This window comes from Carassius carassius, chromosome 4 (genome assembly GCF_963082965.1).
Source record: "Carassius carassius chromosome 4, fCarCar2.1, whole genome shotgun sequence".
Classification (NCBI taxonomy): Eukaryota; Metazoa; Chordata; class Actinopteri; order Cypriniformes; family Cyprinidae; genus Carassius; species Carassius carassius.
In genome coordinates this window covers 1,142,440-1,160,434 of record NC_081758.1, presented here as the reverse complement: position 1 = coordinate 1,160,434, position 17,995 = coordinate 1,142,440, and the positions used below count along the sequence as shown (strand labels likewise).

Below are 17,995 nucleotides of genomic sequence, written 5' to 3'. Positions count from 1 at the left end.
ACACTCCGGAGCAGAAGGTGATTGATGCCGACCGCCGTGCAAATATAAGAAGAAAAAGTCAGGCCACCCGGCCGCAGGGGGCGCTGTGCGGTTGCAGCGTCCCGCGAGATTCAGGAGGAGGAGAAGAAGAAGAAGAACATCCGGGCACTGCTCTGCCCCAGGAGAAACGGCTGACAGGAGCTCGAGTTCTGCTACGAACCACAGAGAGATCCTTTGTTTACTCTCATCATGGAGGCAAGTATTTGTGTTTGATTATTGTCTGGTGCGGGTTATATTCGACAGAAGCATGTTATTCCTCACACAGTAGTTCTGCGCTCGGAGAATAACAGTCTGAGGCCAGCAGTTCTGACTCTGAGAGAGTTAGCAGCTAACGCTAGCGGCTAACACTCGATAACTGTCTGTAACTCTCGGAGTGACTGTGATTGTGTCCCATCAGGCGCCCGAGGACACCGATGAGGAGCGGCGGAACTCCAAACGTCGGTCCAGATCGAGATCGGCCGACCGGAAGCGGAAGTCAGGTGGGCTAAACCGGGTTCACAACTTCACAAAGAACGAGCATGTCACAGTCTCAGTCGTTCTCATTACAAAAACCATCGCCTACGTCTTCCTCAGTGTTCTTAGTTTACAGCTTTGTAAACAATCAATTTGCTATGCGAATGTAAAAAGCCTTGACACTTGGGCGAAGTTGAATGATTGGTGAGACCTTACCTGCTGTATTTGGATTAAAATACATTTAATACTCTCAATCAGACTACAGTTACTTATCTATTGATCACACAGTGTTTTCTCAGGACGTCACCATTGCATGAACCACTGATGAACTCATACACTTTCAATATTTCATCAGTAAGTTATTTAGTCATGCATTATGATGTCTTTGGAAGCCTTTTGTCTTTTTAAATGCACAGATCCAGGTTATTTCTTATTTCCATATAACACAGGCTTGTCATCTGAACCACTTTCAGTTAAAAGTCTATTATTTATATATATATATATATATATATATATATATAAAATATATATATATTTTTTTTGTAAGGGTTAATTTTTTTATTGGTTGTTAGTGGTTGGGAACAGAGCTGTTAAAGCCGTAAGCAACTTAAAAATACATCTTCGTGCACAAAAAATAACGGCAAATGCATGCAAAATGAATCTGTCAGTGCATCAATCAATTATGAATTCGTATCTTTCTGTCTTCTAGGAGACAAGAGGCACAGACACAGCCACGGCGGAAGCAAAGAGGTAACTAACTTTAGTGCATCGATGTCATGTAGACCTATATTAATCTGGTCACATCATCACCAGTAGCTTTACAGCTGACATTGTCTAGTTTTAGAGCTGGGTAAGTATGCAGATTAGATGCCAGACTGAGAGCAGATATACTCACAACTGCATGTCATCTTGAGTTTATTAAATATAGATTACAGAGGGAGAGAAATGTCTGTTTGGGAGCTTTTTTTAACCTTCTGTATTTTAGATCATATGATAACATTTCTATAATAAATTACACTCAGCGTGCTAATGCACGAAGAGACAACAGAAGACGCTGCTGACAGATAGCAAAATTATATGCCTACTACCTGGACAGGTAACTATCAGTCATTTAAACTTATTTGCTTATTAAACAAGAACATTTTGTTTCACAACCCCAGTTACTGCCTTTTTTTGTAGACACCGGCAGAATTGCAGTTTAGAAAACGAGCGTCTGTTTCTGATGTGAATGCATGCAGATTTGCACAGTCGTGAAGTCTGTTTAAAACTGTGACGTTGCACACACCAAGAGCGATCTTCAGAAATGTGAGGATATGTTGAGCCTCTGAACTGGGAACCAAGTCACCTCCAGTGCATTCAGAAAGTGTTCTTCACATATCACGTTTGGTTATGTTTCTGAAGTACTTTTTATTTTAATATAGCCTGTAATAATGACAAAAACTACATTTGTGCGTTAATTACATTAGGAATAACTTTAGAACCGTTAAGTCGAGTAGCTCAAGACCAGGAATGTGCAAGTAAATGGGGTTCATTTTGATTTCATGTTGACATTTATGTTTGAACTTAGGGATGCACCGAATACTCGGCCACCGAAAAAATTTTAAAACTTAAATAAACAAATAAATGGAGCCTTGATGAGCAGAAGACACTCCTGTAAAAAAACATAAAAATCCTTCTGATCCCAGACTTGTGAGCGGTCATGTGTGAGAGAAACAGAGAAAGAAGAAAGGGCCGGGGGAATGAACTGCATGTAAATGTGCTGGTTAAATACACTCATATGTTTTAAATGTAATGGTGCACGCTGTTGGAAGTTGGCATAGGTTTTAAAAACAGTTTTTCTTGTCAGAATTATTATTATTATTATTTAATTAGTTTGTTCTCAGACCAACTTACTAACTCTCTTTATTGCACTATTTTCCTGAAAGAGACCAATTCTTCTTAAAACAGGCACGGAAGAAAGCTCTGCGATGTCAGAGCGGATCAGAGGATCATCTGGAGACGCCAGATAAAGACACGGAGGAGCGCCATCGACGAAAAGACAAGAAGTCCTCCCGAGCGAAGAGCCCGTCACGGTCACGCTCCAGGGAAAGGTATTTCCTTCAGGACTTCAGCTGAATTCATGCTACAAGTCAGGTTTAGAGTGCTTAGATGTCAGCTGGTATCTCACTGTAGGCGACATCACAGTCGAAACTGGGACAAAAAGAGGTCGAGGAGTCGTGAGAAGAAGAGACGGGCTAAGTCTCGATCTAACTCCAGGAGCAAACACAGACATCGCAGCAGGAGCCGCAGCCAGAGCAGGTCACAGCAACACCGTGTGCTTGGGACTTTGCATGAAACTGAATGGCAGTGCGGGTTTGTGCTAAAACTGTGAGATGGTGTCATTTTGTCTAGGGAGAAGAAGAAGAAGAGGGCAGAGAAAGCCCGGAGGAAAAGTCTGAGTCGGTCAGTGAGCCCGGTGACCTTCAGGGGCAGAAACACAGCCATGGATGCTCAGGAGGCGTTGGCCAGAAGGTACAGCGCAGAAGCTGCGAGACTCCTGTGCCATTTAGTTTGACTAACTTAATGTACAGTTTTAGTCGACTAAATATCATAACATTTTAGTTTTCTAACTCGATAGCAGATTTGAACACCTCACAGCTTGCATGATTTCACACTAAACACATCACGGTTTCAGTTACAGGTGTGCAGTATTGAGAAAAAAAAATATATATATTGCTAAGTGTGTCTTTGTGCTGGTTTCTTGGCTGGTTTCGGCCTCTCATCGATAAGTGACACTAAATCCACCAGGAGGAGACAGCAAGTCTTAGAGAGTGAATCATTGAATCGTCCATTCAAACGATTCATTCACAAATCAAGCATGTCTTTATAAATGCATCTTTGAATCATTAACTCAAATGATTCGTTCAAAACGAATTCATTCAGTAACGAAATGCAGTTGTGTGATGCTTTCACATGCTTGGGTGGTCTGGATCAGTTTTCATTGGTGAAACAGAAAAAAAGACTGACACTATTCTGTCTAAAATGTAACTCACTCACTATTGACTTCTTGTTGTTATGCTGATATTTAGAAAAAATGGCACTGTTGTACTGTTGTGTGTGTAGTATTACATAACTATATAATAGAGATGATGTAACGATTCACTCAACTGCGAAAACAATTCAAGACGCACTATTGTTTTTTAGATTTAAGAAAAATTATAAATGAAATAGTGTCCTTTTATTATTTCTCAGACAATAATAGCTGTTCACAGCTGGAGGAAGCCACTGTATTTCAATCCCCATCCAAATAAAGATGCAGCATGAGTAGTTTTTAATCTAGATCAGATTGTATCGGTTTGAAATTTGTAGCTCTTTATTTGTATCGATTTCCAGGTGCATTGTTGAAAAATATACATTTAAAAGCACATATAGGGATATTTTGTAATTACAGGCCTATTCTACCTTCTTTCTAATCCGCTTCAGCACACAAATAGACTTTCGGTCTTTCAGGGCATTTATTTATTTTTATTAAGTCAAGTGACACTCGATAATGTCAGCTGGCATATCATTAAAACAACGATTATGATATTATCGCAGATGAGAAGTACCACACAAGGCTAGTTTAATTTGGATCTGTCCTGCAGCCCTAATCAAGCTCTGATTTGGACCACAGCTAAACTCTTGTAGTGGATGAGAAGCCGTGTGTATACTCTCCTCTCACTCTCAGGTTGGAGAGAGCTAAGAAGCTTCAGGAGCAGAAAGAGAAGGAGCTGTTGGAGAAGCGTCTACAGGAGAGCGCAGCAGGTACAGTAGGTCAGCAGCACAGATCTTCATCTGATCTCCACACTACATCTCTCTGATGGATGTCTGGTTCCCCAGCAGCTCCTCTCTCGTGTGATCCGGTCTCTGCACCCAGTCCTGGTCTGAACGTCGCAGCGCTGCTGGCGTCCGGCACACAGGTCACTCCTCAGATCGCTATGGCCGCTCAGATGGCAGCGCTCCAGGCCAAAACGCTGGCAGAGACGGGCATCGCTGTGCCAAGCTTCTACAATCCCTCAGCGGTGAACCCGATGAAGTTTGCAGAGCAGGAGAAGAAGAGGAAGAAGTTGTGGCAGGGGAAGAAAGAAGGGGTGAGGACTAGCACAGCCACGGATAATATAATTAATAGAATTGTGTTGCCGAGTTATACGATACCTGCTTATATGGTGAGGATTAATTGTTCTGTTCATTATAAATTTCATGTAATATGACAGGTATGTGTCTGTTGGCTGTATGTACTAATCCTCCTCCTCTTCCTCTGCTCTCGAGTCTGTAGCAGCCCATAGAACAGTTTATGGGAACGTTATGAAATTTGGAAAACTGATAGAGGATGGTCTGAACATTAACCAGAGCAAATTTGGATTTTCTAACTCTGATCCTCCAGCGCCACCGACAGCTCAACTGTGCGTTTGGGTTTATTCAAAACGTGACACGAGCTCAATGTGTTCCCGTGACAAACTAAATTCTCGTCAAAATCATGTGAACCCATTCTAAACAATTAATACAGTTTTTACCAAAACTGGTTCAGATCATCTTCAGACCAAGCTTTTTGACAGATCAAACCAAACCGAAACCATAAGGCATCAGAAGAATACTCTTTAGTGCTCATTTTGTCCTTGATAAGAGATTTCGCAGTACCAGCTGCCTCTCGTTCTAGTACCAGTACTTTTAAGTCTTATGTGTCTTAAGATGTTCAGCATTAATGTGTGTTTATGTTGCAGGACACAAACAAGAAGTCTCAAACAGCTGAGCTTTGGGAGAAGCTCAATTTTGGCAATAAAGACCAAAATGTGAAATTTCGCAAACTTATGGGCATCAAAGTAAGTTATCCTTGTCTACTTTTTATTCAAATTTTTTTTCCCCAGTTATTTCAGTTCTTCAACTTCAAAGCAACATTCCTCATTTTCGTTTAGTTTGGTTTTCATCCAGTTTTTATATTTCATTGCAAGTATCATAGATGATTTGTGGATGCTGATGACCCTGTTGTGTTCACCGTAGGGTGAAGAAGAAGAAGAAGGAAGCTCATCAGGAGCTGCTAATGAAGAAGGACTCCGAACGTTGCAGCAGCAGGAAGAGATGTTTCATAATCTGGACGTCCAGTATGAGATGGCCCGTTCACAGACACACACGCAGAGAGGAATGGGCCTTGGATTCTCCTCCTCGTTTTCCTGAAGGGGCATGGATGCTCTCTGAACATTCGGTGTCTGAGCTTCTCATTTCTGTAAACTCTGGCTGCTGTAAAGCTGATTTGTACCTGCTTGTAGAGAATGCTGGTGCATTAGCTTGCATGTATGATTCATCCAGTCTGTCCTTTAATCCGTTCTGAAAACTCACCTGTAAATACAGTTGATTGCTCAAGCATATGTCGTTGCTTGGACTCTGAAAAGTGTGTTTAATATTGTAAAGCTTTTGTTTGGATTTTGGGAAACCGGATTGTATATTACACTGTGTTTGTATTGAACCTGTCTAAAGCTAGTGATTCCTGATATATCACTGACCGAGGCGTACCAGGGACTATGATATATTGTGAATGCTGTAGTGCTTTTAATAAAATCGTTACTACGTAAATATATTAAAGATGCCAGTTTGACATCAGTTTCAACCAAAAAAACAGAGCAACACCATTTTACATTTAGAACAGTAAAATAATTCAACATAGAAAAACATTGTTAGGTTCGTATCTGCAAACCTAAACCCATAACTGCAATGTACTGAGGTCCTAGGCCTTTTAGTGATTTATAAAAAGTAATAGTACTTTAAAAGCATGAACAAGTTTCTCCAAGTCTTGATTGGAAACGAAACATTTAAGTTGTTAGGTGATAAGGCTAGGTAAATCTGGGTGTCATCAGCATAGCTGTGATAGGGAATTTGATATTTCTCATTATTTAACTCAGGGGGAGCATATACAGTCACAACATGAACGGTCCCAGAACTGAGCCTTGAGGGACTCCACATGTCATGGACGTCCTACAAGTCTTCCAGTCTCTGTAGAAGTATGTTATGATCTACATCTTAAATGCTGCACTGATATTTAGCCAGAATCAGAAATTAAGCACTGTCTCTATATTACTGTGATCTTACGATCCTTAATAGGTGAGTTAAGCCTAGGCTGGTCTACTTCTAATTTAAACTGCCTGAGGAAATATGCATACTAAAATTAACAATTAGAAATGGTTGTTATGAGTGTTCCAGTGGAAGGTCAACTACACACCAACGAAAAACACCTTTACTGATTATTAAATGCTTGCTTATTGCATATTAAGCATAGAATATAGTATACTCCTGGGTTTTATTTTAATGTATATAGGCTATATATTTTACAGATAGTATAGTTGCCTGACAGTATTTGTTCTAATTAAAATCCAAAATCAAATTGACATATCCTCTTCAAACCATAGTGCCTCTATTAAATACAACTGATAATTGTGATTATTATTATAAGTATATAATACCAATAACGGATGATCTTAAAAAAATAGGTTTTAAAATTTTTTAATTTTAAATGGACTATAAAATTAATGCAAATTGTTTAATATGTTATTTTAATTCTAAAATTATTACATGACAAAGTGAGTTCATGATGCACTTCGCATAAAATGGTAATTACTGAAAAGTTCTAAAAACGTGTTCAAAATTGTATTACATTTTTTGAAATTATTTTGAGAGCATTTCATTGTACTGTTTAATAATTATGATCAATTTTTAAAAAGATTTTTTTTTCTTCTAATAATTTTGTATACTTTTCAATTATGGCAGTATTTCACGTTATTTGAAATCTAATTTATGAAGGCAGATTAGTGCCATCTGGTGAGATTAAACGGTCTAGCCACTAGATTCATGTATAGCTCTATATACAAAGGCTTATAAATTCTCTAGTTGTTTTGGATTTATATTAAGACAGTCTCAAAGAAAACCTTTTGTAAAGGTTTTTTTTTTAAAAATGTCGGTTTTGAAATATTTTTGCATTAATTGTACTACAGTCAAACCAGAACACAAAGAAATGATTGAATTGAACTGAAGGACGATGAAATTCGTGTTTTCTTTTCCGCTAAAAAAAAAAAACAGTCTTGTGTAATACGAAGAAATGATCACTGAACGAATCATTTTGGTGAACGAATTGAAAATGAACGATGAATCTCTTGAAAAAATCATAATTTCCACCACTACAGAGCCAGATACATCCCCGGAGGAGATGAGTGAATCAGACTGCTTTAGCTAGCTATTAAGTGTTTGTTTACAGGTTCAAACGGACGTTACTTCCGGGTTCCGAGCCAATCAGCGGAGACGCATCAGTGCGTCGCAGGATTTGTGCTTCTAGCCGTGCGCGTCGCACGCTGCGTCAAACATGTCTGCGGTGGAGCTCGGAGAGAGTGAGCTGATCGCTCAGTTCGAGGAGGACGCGTCGGAGCGCGCGGGCGTCGAGGACGAGGAGCGGCTGCGGGACACATTAGAAGCGTGCGGAGAAACTGCCGCGCGTCTCAAGGAGGAGAATATCCTTATAATCACGCGACACTTTCACCACAAGCGCGTGCAGAGAAACAGCTCAGTAGAGTCGCGATAGAAATAAGATTCAGTGTGCAACAGCAGCACAGAAGTTATTCATTTTATGGTATTTAATCCATAACACTTATTATGCTATTTTTGTAATGTTTTAATCAGCAATAAATAAAAAATGCATACTGAAACTCCAACCATCAGATCTGTTCAGGGTTAAACAATCTTTAGTGTCATCTGTTTCTAATGATCAAACACCAGACCTGACTCTTTATAAGTTTGTGCCTTAAGTCTGACCCACATGAGGATCTGAAGAGGAAGTTACACATACTGAGCCGTCCCGCGTGAGTAAAGAGTCCGCTCATGTCAGAATGTGTTTAAACTGGCCTTTCATTCACAGTTACTGACTATCAGAGTTCATCTGTGTTCAGGAGGATCAACATAGAAGACTCCAGCACAGATGGACCACTGTGTCAAATTAATTATGGAAACAACATCATTTCCAGGTTTGTGTGTGTGTGTCTCTCTCTCGTTCTCTCTGTGTGTGTGTGTGTGTGCGTGTGTTAACATTGTGTGTGTGTGTGTGTTTAGGCAGTGTCGGAGAGAGATGGAGGACTTCATCTGCTGTCTTGTCCAGAAGAGGCTCGAAGAGTGTAGCAGTGATCCGGAAGCCTCTGCTCTTCATGTCAAGCCTCACGTAGGTGTTCACGGTCACTGATGTCTCTTACATCAGTCTTCATCAGTGCTCGGCGTCACACGCTGCTGTTTGTGTTCACAGCACTCAGGTTTCATTATGGAGGAGAGCTACAAAGCGAAGCCTTCCAGTGACTCCAAGCACATGAAGAACGCCTTCAGTGTGAGTTCTGCAGACCGGAGCCAGCACACGTTATTCTGACGCAGTCACCAAACCACCACAAACTAAACCTGTACCTCTTGTTCGTGGTTCGTAGGTGATTGGGAGTGTTCTGTACTTCACCAGCTTCTGTGTTGACAAACTTGGCCAGCCGCTGCTGAATGAAAACCCGCAGCTGACCGACGGATGGGAGGTTCCCAAGTATCCTGAACTCTTATCACTCGCTCTAGACAATGCTTTAAGTCTGTTTGATTCACGTCTGTATGCATTACTGCTCCTGAATCACTTTCGCAAAGATATCAGCAGATCTTTGGCCAGATCATTGCTCTCGAGGGCCAAGAGGTGCAGGCAGCGGTGAAAAGGTATGGCAAGAGTTCACTATAGCAGCAATGTTCACGTGTTTATGTTGTTGTGAGACTTGCTTTCTGGTGTTGTCTTCACAGGCCGAGACCGTGCTGTTTTAACTGCAGCTCTGAGGACCATCAGCTGCGAGACTGTCCACAGGTGCTGCTCTCTACTCACAGATCAACATGTTTCTGTTCAATACTTACTGACACATCGTGACTCTTTTGAATCGACGTAAGAATCAGTGTGTCTCTCACTGTTCAAGCCCAAAGATACGGCTCGGATCAGTGAAAAGAGGAAGGAGTTCTCGCAGAACATCAGTCCGAGCAACCAGCGCTACCACGCAGAGGAGATCGAGGAGCGCTTCACAAAGTACAAGCCGGGAACACTCAGGTCAGCCTTCTTGTGAGGCGTCACACTTCTTTAAATCTTTCAGTTTTTAATAAAAAGCACACATTTAGACACAGGAGAGTCCCCAAAAAGTTGGTTTCATTATAAAAGCATGTAATATGACCGGTGGTCTCATTCCCGGCGTTGTCTGTTAGAGATCGTCCAAATAAAACTGAAATGTCATTGGTGATCAGTCGTAATCTGTGTGTAGTCAGGAGCTCCTGGAGGCTCTGGGGATCTCCTCAAACACTCTTCCTCCGTTCGTCTATCGCATGAGGGAGCTGGGCTATCCTCCAGGATGGCTGAAGGAGGCAGAGATGGAGGACTCCGGCCTGACACTCTACGATGGTAAGAGTCCGAGTCCCTCAGTCGTAGGGGTTAGACCCTGACATTAGCATGATTCAGAGAGGATAACCTGTGTCTCTGCAAGGATCCAACAATGAGGATGAAGATAACCACAGCCAAAAGGTCTCTTACGATGTCTGCAAGCTGGTGGACTTTCCCGGCTTCAACTGTTCTGCAGCAGCCAGCGTTAGAGACGTGAGTGAACATACGCTCTTAATACAGCTGGAATCGATTCTGCGATTAGGATCGACAGAAATCATAAGAACAACAACCAACCAAACTGTAATGTGTGTGTTTCATCACTGACAGGACTACAGGTCTTTCGGCTCTGTCCCGATGCAGCCTCGGCAGTGGAAGCAAAACTTTGCTGCTTTTCTAAACCGTAACTTTCCGACGGTAAAAGCATCTGTCATAACCTATTGTTCTTAGTGGATTGCGATATTCATGCTTTCCAAACAGTTAATGAGCTTGTTCATATGAGCAGGGCTCCAGCTGCAGTAAGAGACGGCATGAGTCTGAATCCACAGCCCAGGAGACGAAGAAACGCAGATCGAGTCCAGAGAAGGTGGAGATCGAGTCAGGTACACAACTGCAGCTGTGATACTGGCTAGACGTGCAAATGATGTGTGCACACTCCCTTCTGCTGCATTCATGTCTGATGATCCTACACAAGTACTAGTGATGCACTCACATTATTATTATTGTTTACAATGCCCAAATTAAAGTTTTCATTTAGCCAGCTATCTAAAAAGGTTAGTCACATTTATTTAAAACCCCTTGCATATAAACATTTAAATTTAAATATCTAATGTGTTTATGCATCTGTGTGTGTGTGTGTGTGTGTGTGTGTGTGTGTGTGACACACACATATATATTATATAAACACAAACTTTTACCGTGGAAGCAATTAATTATGATTAATCTATCAGCATTTGATCAATTCTGAATCCTAGTTTCGCATCGGTTTGAACAGAAACACCACAGCAAAACAACTAGACTAATAAACATTTCAAACGTGTCGTCAGTAATAAATTAGGCACAAACAAATCAATTAGCAACAGTATAAATAAATACAACTGAGCAAGTTTCATGTACAGATATTGTAGTTTGCAAGTTTAAAACACTGCATAGTTTTTGTTTTCACAAATAAAGTATAGATTAATCCTGAAGTTAAAGTGAGCGAGGACATTCAGTCAAGATCAGTGAATGATTCTCTTCAGTGACAGGCAGCAGGTGTTTATTAGGCTGCTGTCTCTTTAACAGATCATTGATTGATCGTTGGTGGTAAGATGCTAAAGAGCGTTCGGAGCGCTTCGGGAGACCGGAGCGTGCTCAAACTTCACTGCCTCACTGAGGAAACAAACCGTATATGATGATGTAGTGTGTGTCCTCCTGCAGAGCACCAGGTGTCTGGGGTTAGATCCGATGGGTTCCAGTTCCCTCCTGGCTCTGCTCCTCCTCTCCCGCCGGGAACGCCTCCGCCCTCACCACCCATCCCCAGGGACACTCCACTGCTGACTCCTCCCCCACACGGGTCCCCAGCCACTCCTGCGCGAGGGGAGGAGTCTGAGGATGGGCGGAGTCTGGAGCAGCAGCAGAGGCTTCTGGAGAGCTCCTCCAGCAGGGTCACATCACTCAGGAGCACACCGTCTCCACCTGACGTCTCCAAGGAGGAGAGGATCGAAGGACCAGAGCAGCGTGCCATCGATCTGCTAGCAGAGATGAGGGACATCTCTGTCCTGTCTGAAGTTTACGAGGAGTGCAGTGATCATGAAGCTCCAGACGCTCCTCAGACGAACACACCAGAGGACGAGCCTGCCGTGACTAAAGTGACTCTCGTCCCTCACCGGAGCCGGTTCGCTGCGGGAATCATTCCTTTTGAGGACACGCCGGAGTTCACAGAGGTGGCTGAAGCCACTGGGGTTTACCTCAAGATTCGAGATTTACTGAGAGACTCCCCGAGGAGTCAGGCCCAGAACAAGAAGTGATGGAAGAGACTGTCCATCTGAGCACTGTGTGCTTTTACTGTTTTCCTCTAATCACAGTCCTTTTATAAGTAGTTCTACTTTGTATCTTTTTTACTGCCATCATGTGATTTGCCTAGGGAATGTTTCTTCTGTTTTCTGTAATCTCACGGCATGATGACTTTTATAGATCAGTTGTGTGTTTTATTGCGAGTATCTTTCAGAATAAGTTTCTTAAGAATTCTCACTGAATTAAAAGTTTTAACACACAAAATGACAAGTGTTCAAAATGACAAAAACCGGTTTACTAGAATACATTTACAATGAAAGTGTGTGGAGAAAGGCATTTCAGAGAAATATAACTTTATATATTATTGAATTATAAGTGATTATTTTTGTGCCATTTTGTAATACCTGAAATATTGTCACTTTATTCTCTCACCTTTAGCTTGCTCTCTGGGGGCATAACAACAAATAATAGTCGATATAATGTGACTTTTCTATAAACTCAGTGTAAAGCTGCTTTATAAAAATAAAGCACAAAAAAGAGGTTAGTTATTACTAATATGTAATTACACTCTAGAGAGCAGGATTACTATCCTTCACTAAAACCATTAAAAATGCCTTACTTTGAAATAATACTAACTGAAATAAAATGTTTATTATATTTAAATGCAACATTCATTTAGTTTAAATTGAAATAATAGCTACAACTAAATAAACTAGCACTGAAACTTATATGGCCATTTAAAAAAGAATAAAAATGACAAAAACACGACAACGTAGTAACACTTAAACCTAAAATTAAAGTGAAAAAAAAAGATTTATTTCAAAATATAAGCAATTAATGCATTAATTCAGCCCACGTGTAGTTCACACACACACACACACACACACACACAAAGAGAGAGAGATGATACAAACAATCCTATACAAATTACAAAATTTACAAACACAAAGTAACACTAATTATATAAAGGAGAGTGTTTTTCTCTTCAGGGCTCCCGTCGAGGGGGCGGGGCTGAGCGCGCCTGCGTCATGACGTCACTTGCGTCGCCGCTGAACTGGAGAGGCTCCGACGCAGCAGGTTAAACCCGGCGCACTCGGAGAATAGGACCGCTGCGCAGCGGATCTTTGATAGCTCTACGCGGCCAGGAGCAGCAGGTGAGCCCTCCTCAGTGCTCCGATGCGGGTCCCGCCGCTCTCCCCGTCGGCTGGAGCTTGATCGAGTCTCGCGCTAGCGGAAACTAACGGCCACGAGTGAACTTCCCCGCTTTAGATATAAACTCTGTGAGGCCTGAGTCACGTTAGTCAGATCGGTTCAGTCCCGTGACGCGCTGTGATTGTGATTCAGACCTCGAGAAATGTCCTCGGAAAGCGAACTCGTTTGGGCTTGTAGCTCGACTGATTAGCAGGAAACCTGTCTAGTGATGATGAGGTTTATACCACAGTAAAACTACTTGTTGGTGTCTGCTCAGGCTTGTCACAGAGGAAGTCTTGAGCTGTCATCTCAATAACGTTACAGATTCAGTTTCTGCCCTGTATTAGCTGTGTTTAACCACCATGTACTCACAGTTTAGGAAACACAGGAGTTTACATGACATTGATTATTCTGATGTAAAACCTGAACATGTTCGACTCCTGCTATATCAGAAGAGAAACTGAATAGAGATGATCTCTGTATGATGGACTGACTGCTGTTCCTCCACTGAGGCTCCAGACTCGACTTTTACTCATTCTAGATCATAGAGATGTTATTACACGCATGCTTCTGTGTATTTATTGAAAAGGCTGGATAGTGTTCATCATGCTGAATTGTGATTTATAACTAATGTTTGCATCATTGTTTGCTGTATATAATAAAATAGGTTGCTCCACTTTATATCAAAGAAGGAAATCACATGTTAGTGTATACTGTAAAAGCATTGATGGGCATGCTTCCAGAATCAGATTACATCTTTAGTCTATATATATATATATATATAGTTTGAACACTAATCTCTTAATTTGATCCAAAATAAAATTTGTTGAGGTCCGTCCACTGAAATGATGGAGAGTCTGGCCCCTGTTGATTTGCCAGATGCATGTTAATATAAAATCAAGATACAGTATTTTCGGTGGCTGATATATTACTGACAGACAGCTGGAATATATTTTCAAAAACAAAAAAATCACTCACTAATCTTGACTGGCTTTAATAAGGGTATATTTATAAATGTTTTATTCATGCAATGAAGACTGTGCTGTGCTTTACTTTTACATTTTGATGACTTTATTCAGTTTGTCAGTCGTGTGTTAAACCTGGATTATAGTGGCATGCGAAAGTTTGTGAACCCCTTGCAGAATCTGTGAAAATGTGAATCATTTTAACAAAATAAGAGAGATCATACAAAATGCATGTTCATTTTTATTGAGTACTGTCCGGAGTAAGATAGTGTGCATAAAAGATGATTACATTTACAAAAAATTGCTGAAATTATTCAAATAACCCCATTCATAAGTTTGGTTGTTAATACTGTGTGTGGTTTCCTGGACGATCCACAACTGTTTTTGTTTGTTTGTTTGTTTCCTAATAGTTGTTCATGAGTCTCTTGTTTGTTCTGAACCGTTAAACTGAGCTCCTGCAGATTCTTCAGTTTTCCAGCATCTTTTGTGTAACTGAACCCTTTCCATCAGTGACTGTATGATTCTGGGATCCATCTTTACACACCGAGGGACTCAAACACAACTATTACAGAAGATTCAGACACTCACTGATGCTCCAGAAGGAGAAACCATGCACGAAGAGCTGGGGATGAAAACTTTTGAACACCATGATGATGTCCAAATATTTATTATTTTGTTGAAATATATATATATTTTCCCATTTATTACTGGCCTTCAGAAGCAACAGAAGACACTTGCATGTTTCCCGGAAGACAAATTAAGTACAATTTACCTGGATCTTCAATTTCCAAAAGTTTTCACCCCCCGGCTCTTAATGCATTGTGTTTCCTTCTTTCTCTTGTGGACTAAATGTAAACATCTTTTATGTAAAATATCTTACTCGGGACAGTACTAAGGAAAACAACAGCATGCATTTTGTATGATCTCTCTTATTTTGTTAAAATGATTCACAGTTTGACCGATTCTGCAAGGGTTCCCAAGCTTCCCCATTCCACTCATGATCACAGACACATATGGCTTTATTTAAATACTTCAAACCCTCACGATACATGCATGAGCAATGACATCAGTGTAGAAAACTGATTCTGTCCAGCTCTGTGGTGCTGCAGAAACACGTTATTGCTTACGTGTGCAGTGTGAAACGGGCTTGACGCCTTCAGCCGCACCAACTGACCACTGAACAACGTGTTACATGAACTTACTGAAGACACATCCCTGCTCTGTTAACATGCGGATGTATGTCTCTCTTCTTTCTCTCCACAGACATCGCTACCTCCCTTTCTCCTTCACTTCTTTTGTTTTATTAAATCATTGTTTTCTCTGCACTGTTGCTCCGACCTCAACAGTCAATGTTTGCTGGAGAGGAAGCGTGCACATATAGACGGAGCGTTTGAGAGCAACAATGAGCACAGCCAAACCTTCGGGGCTGAAAGCACCCAGCAAAATCAGCAGGCCGTCCACTGCTGGGCTCACGAAGACCTCTCCTTCTGTCGGTGAGAGCACGCTTGATCACATATACACATCTACATACACTACCAGTCACACGCTTTTGGTTTCTTGAGCAGTAGATCAGCAGAATGATTTCTGAAGATCATGTGACACTGAAGACTGGAGGAATGATGCTGAAAATACAGCGGAGCATCACAGAAATGCATTACACTTTAACACAGATTCACACAGAAAACAGCTGTTTGAAATAGTACAATTACTGCTTTTAGCTGTACTTTGGATCAGATAAATGCAGGTCTGGTTTGCAGAAAAGTCTTCTCTAAAAACACTAAGAATGTGCTTGTGGTTGGTGTCTTGTAGCAGTAGTAAGTGCATGTCTGGTTTCTGAACCGAGCTGTTTTCTTCTCTTCCTTCGGAGCAGCTTCTGTTAAACCAGCTCAAGCTGACAAACCCTCAGCCACAGCCCCGGATGCAGGAGAGCAGTTCAAGCACGGCGATCGAGTCTGGGTGAATGGCAACAAGCCGGGCGTCATTCACTTCTTAGGAGAGACCCAGTTTGCTCCGGGCCAGTGGGCTGGAGTTGTGCTTGACGAGCGTATTGGGAAGAACGATGGCTCGGTGTCAGGTGTGCGCTACTTCCAATGTGACGCGCTTCAGGGTATCTTCACACGGCCCTCCAAGCTGTCCCACACAGAAGGTGAGGCGGACGAGACGATGGTTTCTCCTCCGTCCTGTGCTGCACCAGCGTCTGCTTCGCCCCTCAGCACCACTGCTCCAGCCTCAGAGCTGCTGCGCTCCAGGAGTGAGTCTGTGTCCAGCCTGTCAGAGTCCGGCTCGCTCAGGAAGGGAGAGCGTGAGCTGAAGATCAACGATCGAGTGCTGGTGAGAGTGCTGCCACGCTCTTTTATATATATATATGCTCCTCAGCATGCATGTTAAGTCCCCGTTTCCTTCACAGGTGACTGGCTCGAAAGCTGGTGTGGTGCGTTTCTTGGGTGAAACAGATTTTGCCAAGGGAGAGTGGTGTGGAGTTGAGCTGGACGAGCCCTTGGGAAAGAACGATGGTACTGTGGCTGGAACCAGGTACCTTTCATTTACACTCCATGCAGGAGAGGTGCATTATCAGAATAACCAGAGGTTTCATGCATGCATTTGTGTGTCATCAGGTATTTCCATTGTCAGGCCAAGTATGGTCTGTTTGCACCTGTGCACAAGGTGACCCGGATAGGTTTTCCCTCCACCAGCCTGGCCAAAGCAAAGAGCACTGCACAGAAGACAGCCAGCACACCGTCAGGCCTGAAACACAGCTCCAGCGCCTCCTCCGTCAGCTCCATCAGCTCCCTGACCTCCTCTGCCAGTGGCAAGCCCAGCCAAACAGGACTGGTGAGTGCACGTACCTTTGGTTTCATAGCAATGTTGTGCCAGCCGAGTCCCATGAAGTCTGCAGCACTCCAGGAGACCCAGCTCATGAATGTCTTCTTTAGGCAAATGCCTGCTTTCTACCCAAATCAGGCGCGTTATAAAATGCACTAGTTATAATCAGCACATTTACTCTGCATCCGTGCATTCATATTGTTCTGAAAAGCATGATAAGTATTCCTTACAGCTATCAGTTAAGTGTTAAGCAGATATGATCCAATGTATTTGTTAGATCTAGTCCATTATGATAATTCTATATTTTGTTCACCAAATCCAAATGATTTACTCTAACTTGCTTTCTAATACAAATAATGCATAAATGGACGCATTCGGAATAGCATGCATTTCTGTAAACCATATTTTTTTATCAGTGGAGATTCAAGACATGCTTCTTGGTAAACATTTGAAGGTGACCTTTCAGTAATATCTGTAGAGTGAAGGTCATATGTGACGGATCCTGAATGAGTTTCTCTCTGAAGCTGGCGGAGACGTCTGCGCAGTATGCGAGGAAGATCTCTGGCACCACAGCACTGCAGGAGGCGCTGAAGGAGAAGCAGCAGCACATCGAGCAGCTCCTGGCCGAGCGTGACCTGGAGAGAGGAGAGGTGGCCAAAGCCACCAGCCACGTGGGAGCGGTGGAGCAGGAGCTGAGCTTACTGAGAGAAGGCCAGGAGCAGGTCAGAGAGAGAATCACTCAAACATCAAACAACAAGCGAGCAGAGAAGATCACTCACTGCTCTTGACTAAATCAACTTTTTTCTAACTTGTAATTTTAAGGATTAATCTTTTATTATTATTATTAAAACAAATAGAAAGCAAACAAGTAGCATTAATCAGTAGTCATTTATTTTAGCTAACATACACTATGATAAATTGACGTACTCTTGTTAAATAATGGAAAAGTAGTTCATGAATATTGTCTCAAAAGTCATGGAAATGTATTGGTAAAAACATGAACGGACTAGAGATGCGACGATTGAAATGTACTTGCCTGATTCGGCTTTTTGTTATTGTTGTTTGTTTTTTGTAAGTGTGACCTGACAATTACAATTTTTTATTT

General features: G+C 41.9%; 3 protein-coding genes across 3 annotated transcripts in view; all 3 read left to right on the top strand.

Annotated features, from left to right (window-relative positions):
* Positions 1-370: 370 nt before the first annotated feature.
* On the top strand, positions 371-6,087 carry rsrc2 (arginine/serine-rich coiled-coil 2). Its single transcript, XM_059544360.1, has 9 exons — positions 371-518; positions 1,202-1,242; positions 2,440-2,582; positions 2,665-2,790; positions 2,884-3,003; positions 4,199-4,284; positions 4,354-4,601; positions 5,232-5,330; positions 5,509-6,087. Exons 5-9 carry the CDS (start codon positions 2,975-2,977, stop codon positions 5,680-5,682), a joined length of 636 nt encoding a protein of 211 aa, XP_059400343.1. The 5' UTR covers positions 371-518; positions 1,202-1,242; positions 2,440-2,582; positions 2,665-2,790; positions 2,884-2,974; the 3' UTR covers positions 5,683-6,087.
* Positions 6,088-7,831: 1,744 nt separating this feature from the next.
* On the top strand, positions 7,832-12,086 carry LOC132132158 (zinc finger CCHC domain-containing protein 8-like). The gene is made up of 14 exons (XM_059544460.1): positions 7,832-8,002; positions 8,308-8,348; positions 8,436-8,510; positions 8,596-8,701; positions 8,783-8,860; positions 8,955-9,058; positions 9,154-9,219; positions 9,301-9,361; positions 9,468-9,595; positions 9,804-9,940; positions 10,023-10,132; positions 10,247-10,333; positions 10,422-10,518; positions 11,336-12,086. The coding sequence occupies exons 1-14, from the start codon at positions 7,856-7,858 to the stop codon at positions 11,923-11,925; spliced, it is 1,827 nt and encodes a 608-aa protein (XP_059400443.1). The 5' UTR covers positions 7,832-7,855; the 3' UTR covers positions 11,926-12,086.
* An 811-nt stretch (positions 12,087-12,897) lies between these two features.
* LOC132131886 (CAP-Gly domain-containing linker protein 1-like) overlaps positions 12,898-17,995 on the top strand; it is a 20,823-nt gene continuing 15,725 nt past the window's right edge. The window contains exons 1-6 of the mRNA XM_059544037.1: positions 12,898-13,065; positions 15,331-15,560; positions 15,938-16,398; positions 16,475-16,599; positions 16,683-16,899; positions 17,415-17,612. Coding sequence (XP_059400020.1) covers positions 15,470-15,560; positions 15,938-16,398; positions 16,475-16,599; positions 16,683-16,899; positions 17,415-17,612 — 1,092 coding nt within the window. The 5' untranslated portion in view covers positions 12,898-13,065; positions 15,331-15,469. The remainder of the gene's footprint in view (positions 13,066-15,330; positions 15,561-15,937; positions 16,399-16,474; positions 16,600-16,682; positions 16,900-17,414; positions 17,613-17,995) is intronic.